This window comes from Impatiens glandulifera, chromosome 4 (assembly GCF_907164915.1).
Source record: "Impatiens glandulifera chromosome 4, dImpGla2.1, whole genome shotgun sequence".
NCBI classification, from domain to species: domain Eukaryota; kingdom Viridiplantae; phylum Streptophyta; class Magnoliopsida; order Ericales; family Balsaminaceae; genus Impatiens; species Impatiens glandulifera.
The window spans coordinates 44,622,075-44,627,358 of record NC_061865.1 but is presented as its reverse complement, the minus strand read 5'-3'; the positions used below and the strand labels follow the sequence as shown (position 1 = coordinate 44,627,358).

Genomic DNA, 5,284 nt, shown 5'->3' with positions numbered 1-5,284 from the left:
ATGGTCAAGTTCAACCAAACCAATAGTATGCAATTCATGAAATAGTAATAATTTAAGTCTACATATTACAATCACACAATTTCAAATTAAATTCCTATATATTGTTTAAATCATAAAAAATACACATGTAATAGTTTTGAAATTTAAAAATATACATGAAATATTTTTAACTTTATACATTTTCCTAAAATATTGAACTTAGAAAGACTATAAAATCAACAACAATTATTGGGTTTTGACACATTGAATTTGTTTCAATAAGATTTGTTTTTGTAATTCTTGGCTAGTAGAATTGATTGATAATGGTGAGCACCTTTTTCTATCAACTTATTGAATCTAATTAGTTTTAATTTTATTTTATTTAGAAAAACATATTAACATGTTTTTATTTTGGTTTTTTTTCATGCAGAGTCATCTCGGTTTATTCTTTCTATTTTGCATTTTTTATCTAGATATTTGTCTTGCTATTACATTTGATGTGAGACAATATGGTGCGGTTGGAAATAGATATACTGATGATTCTAAGGTAAATTATTTCACTTATTTGAAACATGTAGTATTGTTAAGGTGACGAGTTATCGTACGCTAGACTAAACATTTTGTATTTATTTGTAAAGGCATTTTTACAAGCATGGAAAGCAACTTGTGCATGTACAAGTGACACTGCTGTTATGGTGGTGCCGGCTGAAAAGACTTTCTTTATTAGATCTTTGCTTTTTAGTGGTCCTTGCATATCTCAATCACCTCAAATTCAGATCGACGGAACTCTAATAGCGCCAAACGATATAAATAAATGGGTGGAATGTGCATCGAACACATGGATAATGTTCTCGCAAATTAATGGTCTTAATGTTTATGGAAAAGGAAAACTTAATGGAAATGGTCTACCGTGGTGGCAAGGCACTAATCTCAGATACTTCCAGAATAACAATTTTGAACATTCATTTCAATACAATGTAAGATAAACTCTTAGGCCATTTTTATTCTTTAAAACAACATTTAAATAAAAAAAAAGTGTTTAACTCTTCATTTCTATAATTATTTTTTTGCAGCATCTAAGAATGGGAAGTTGTTCTCGACCAACGGTGAGAGGAGTTTAACTTTGAATGATTCTATCACAACATATAATTTATATTAAAATAATTTTTTTATTTGTTTTTCTTATGATTTGTTACCTCGTATAGGCAATGAGGTTTAGTCAGTGCAACAATCTTGAAGTTAAAGGATTGACTCATATTAACCCTCCGAGAAATCATATAAGCATAAATGATTGCAATAACGTCAAAATATCTGAAATAAAAATAATCGCTCCAGAGCATAGTCCTAACACTGATGGAATCGACATATCTTCTTCAACTAACATCCATATCATGAACTCCATCATCAGAACCGGTAACACCTTAATCGAAATGAGCTAATTGTAGTTATATATTTTTGCTCATTTATTAATGGGTAAGTCTTCAAATTTTGTCTATGATAGGAGATGATTGTGTTGCCATTAATAATAAGTGTTCAAATATTATCATAGAAGGAGTTCAATGTGGACCAGGCCATGGTTTAAGGTAATTAAAACTTTAATATTTGATATGTCTTTTAGTAAAAATGTCTATTTAATATAATAATATTGCTATATATTAGTGTTGGAAGTCTTGGAAAGGGTGGAGATTATGCCCAAGTGGAAGGAATACTTGTAAAGAACTGCACTTTGACTAGGACAACCAATGGAGCTAGGATAAAAACATGGCCGGTAATATATAAATATTAATAATATTGAAGGGTAATTGATTTATTTATTTTTCAAACTATTAATTATTATTTGTTTTAATGTAATTTAGGGAGGGAATGGATATGCTAGAAATATAACATTTGAGAATATTTTGCTTCACAATACAAAGAATCCTATCATTATTGATCAACATTATTGCAATACCACCCATTGTGCTGAACAGGTTAATTGTTAAACACTTTATTTCCTTAATCCAATTTCTGTTCTTTTTTTTCTCTCTAATTTTTTGTTTTATTTTTACAGATGAAAGCAGTTAAAGTGAGCAATGTGAATTATATCAACATACAAGGAACATCGGTCACAAAACATGCCATATTATTAGATTGCAGCACACATGTCCCTTGCACCGACATTGTTTTTAAAAATGTGAATATCAAATCAATTTCCGGTGAAAAAACTTACTCCACCATGAATAATGCCATCTTCGATCCTTCTCCACATCCCCGAAGGTCCATTTACTTTAGGTCAAGTGTCTTCAAACTTGGAAAGAATGAATAGTTTCTCAAATTTCAAACCCAAAATCCAATTACATGGACTATATTGGTATAGGATGTTAATTACTGCCAAATATTTTTTATTGAGTAGTAGTTAGCAGTAAAAAGAATTGAATTGTTCATGTTTTAGTGACTTTTTTGCACCAGCATGTAACATTCATAATATTTATAAGTAATATATTGAATTTACTTATCTATTTATTTACTCTTTTTGGCATTTATTGTTATGTAACATATGTGAATGCTAAAATATTGAGATTTATGTCAATTATGGTAATGATATGCATGTATTTGTTCTAATTTTTACTACAAAAGGGACATAAGAGAAAAAAATATATATTATTAGTACTTTACTGATTTACCTATGAAAACAGTTAAAGTGAACAATGTGAAGTATATCAACATGAAGGGATCGTTGACGACTAAGCATACCATATTTTTGGACTTTAGTGTCCATGTCCCTTGTAGTAGCATTGTCTTTCAAAACGTGAATATATGATTGAGTTCAGGTGAAAAAACTTATTCCACCTTAAAAAATGTAAATGGATTGTGTACCTCCACTTTCCCAAAGGTCTTTCTTTAATGTATGGGCTATTTATCAAATTTTTCATGGATTATGTTGACTACTAAGTCTTTTTTATTAAAGTTAGGAGTAAAAAAAAAGGGTTGAATTATACATGTTTAGACTTTATGATGGTATGCCACCAACATGAAACAATATTTATAATTTTCTGTAATATTTTGAAATTATCTCATTATTTATGTCTTTTGGAATTTAATATTTGTTTCTACTTTAAATGATGTGCAACAAAAATGCTAAAATGCTGGTTTTTAAAATCAATAATGTTGTTGAAATTCATTTATTGATCAATTTCAAACTATATTCTAAATACAAACTTAAATAAAGAGGGAATAATGTGGAAACATAGCATAAAACTCTAAACTATATTAGACTCTTTATCAATGTTTAATTTAAGTATTTTTTTTTTCATATCAAAATCATTCTTCCTAAATTTTAAAAATATAAATAAAATTTTCATCTTGTCAAAATGAATGCCAGTCTAATTGAAAAAAAGTTTATCAATTCCAATTCATGATTGAAAAGAAAAAATATTCCGGCATATTTTAACATTAAAAGAAAAAAACATTTTAACATATTTTTGTAAACAATCAAAGTTAAATTTGCAAATTACAATTTTATCCAAATATAACTTTTTTTAAATCTCCATTTAATAAAAACTTGTTTTAAACACACAACGATAAAACATAACATGAAAAAGAGTTCATACAAATTAAATACATTAGTAAATTGGGTAAATAATGTAGGATATATCGATCCACCACCGTACATAAACTGTGACATAAGACGCATCATATCGGCTCTCTCCATCCTCATCCTCTCTTCTATTTGAGCCTTCTCCATCCTCATCCTCTCTTTCATTTGAACCTTCTCAATCCTCATTTCATCCTTTAACCTATTTTCCAACTCGTCCCTCGCGGTCTTCTCTTTGTCCTTCTAAGCCTTCATCGTCTCTTCTATATCATCGAGTCTTGTTTACATTGTTACAGTCTCTTGACGTAGTTGTTTTTTGGACGGTGCAGGACCTTGAACTTGGGAAGCTAAAACTGATCCCACCCTATAATCTTTCTCTTGTCTTGAGAGACAGAAACTTCTTCAACTAAATCGACATCAGAAATGTCAGGACGTTCAACTCGCAAATATCTTAATTCATCCTACACTAAAATGTTATAATACAATTAATAGATAAAATATAAAGTAACATATTTTATATACTTGGCTATATAAACATAAGACACGGTCCTTGGCTTACAAAAATATCAAGATAGGGTCCTTTACTACGAAAATACAATCTTTTAATAATAGACCCAATAAAGGACTCGGTCTTCTGACTTTGTGCCTCCTTTCACACACATCTCTGCACCTTGCCCCACTCCAAGCCTCCCTTTAATTGTCATAAAAAGACTATAGCTGTGTACCTACACCACACAAGCACAGTGAGTCTAAAGACCCAGCAAGTTATAAAAAGATTTATAGATAACACTTTTAAAAGAATATTTGAATACATATGCTGGTTTATAAAGTATATCATCATTTGTAAAAGTATAGTAAGATCTTGAGCACATATTGGCCCTTTACTATTCATAGTTGATCCTGAAAGTTAGGAATCCTGTTTGAGCACATATTTGGAAAGACACTCTTTAGAGTCTATCCCTAAAGCCCACAACCTGGTTAGACAATTGTCTGTGTGGGTAGGATCTTCCAGAGCTCATTCCAGAAGTCCAGTCCCAATAGAAACTTCAGTACATATTTTGGAATCAGACTACCGGAGCTCATCCTGTGTAGCCCTCCTCCCATACCGTCAATTCTCATACATCATTGTTCACAATGATTCCATAAAACATTTCATACTTTGAAAATCAGATCCTTCTTTTGAAAACATATCCTTGTTAAAAAAAGAGATGGTACTTTGGAAAACAGATTATCCTTTAGAAAAGAGCTGGTACTTTGGAAAACAGATTGTCCTTTGAAACAGATCATACTTGGTTCATCAATAAAGATATGGATATGTAATGAAATAATGCTATAAAAACAGTATGCATAATTTATATAATATACATGAATTATATAATCATGTGTGACTTTCTAAAGAGTGATATAGAAATGTTTTCTTGCCTTATACTTTGAAACTACTAAGGTTTGATCTTGCTATGAAGGTTGGCTGTTCTTCAAGGCTTTTATTAGATGTCTTCTGATTTTTAGTGAACAGGGAAAATGGATTTATATTAATTAGTCAATCCATGGTGAAATATATAAATATAAAGAGTCAAGGTCGGTTGAGGAAAATGGTTGGTCATTGGCTTGACAAGTATGAGCAAAATAATATTTATAATGAAGAGGGCTTGTCACCTACTGGTCATAAGCATGAGTTTAATAAAAAAGCTAGGCACCTGCTTGTCATAGACACGGGTTTAATAAAAAGGT

At 30.2% G+C, this 5,284-nt stretch overlaps 1 protein-coding gene across 1 annotated transcript; it reads left to right on the top strand.

Moving 5' to 3' along the window:
* Positions 1 to 2,284, top strand: LOC124935209 (probable polygalacturonase At3g15720). Its single transcript, XM_047475657.1, has 9 exons — positions 1 to 25; positions 453 to 526; positions 618 to 956; positions 1,053 to 1,085; positions 1,185 to 1,392; positions 1,481 to 1,562; positions 1,639 to 1,747; positions 1,836 to 1,949; positions 2,030 to 2,284. Exons 1-9 carry the CDS (start codon positions 1 to 3, stop codon positions 2,282 to 2,284), a joined length of 1,239 nt encoding a protein of 412 aa, XP_047331613.1.
* Positions 2,285 to 5,284: the final 3,000 nt, after the last annotated feature.

Bases quoted from the DNA above. Each gene is read 5' to 3' on its own strand.
- LOC124935209 (XM_047475657.1), top strand. From the start codon at position 1: ATGGTCAAGTTCAACCAAACCAATA. The intron at 527-617 runs GTAAATTATTTC...TTATTTGTAAAG, and splicing joins GATATACTGATGATTCTAAG to GCATTTTTACAAGCATGGAA. The intron at 1,563-1,638 runs GTAATTAAAACT...GCTATATATTAG, and splicing joins GGACCAGGCCATGGTTTAAG to TGTTGGAAGTCTTGGAAAGG.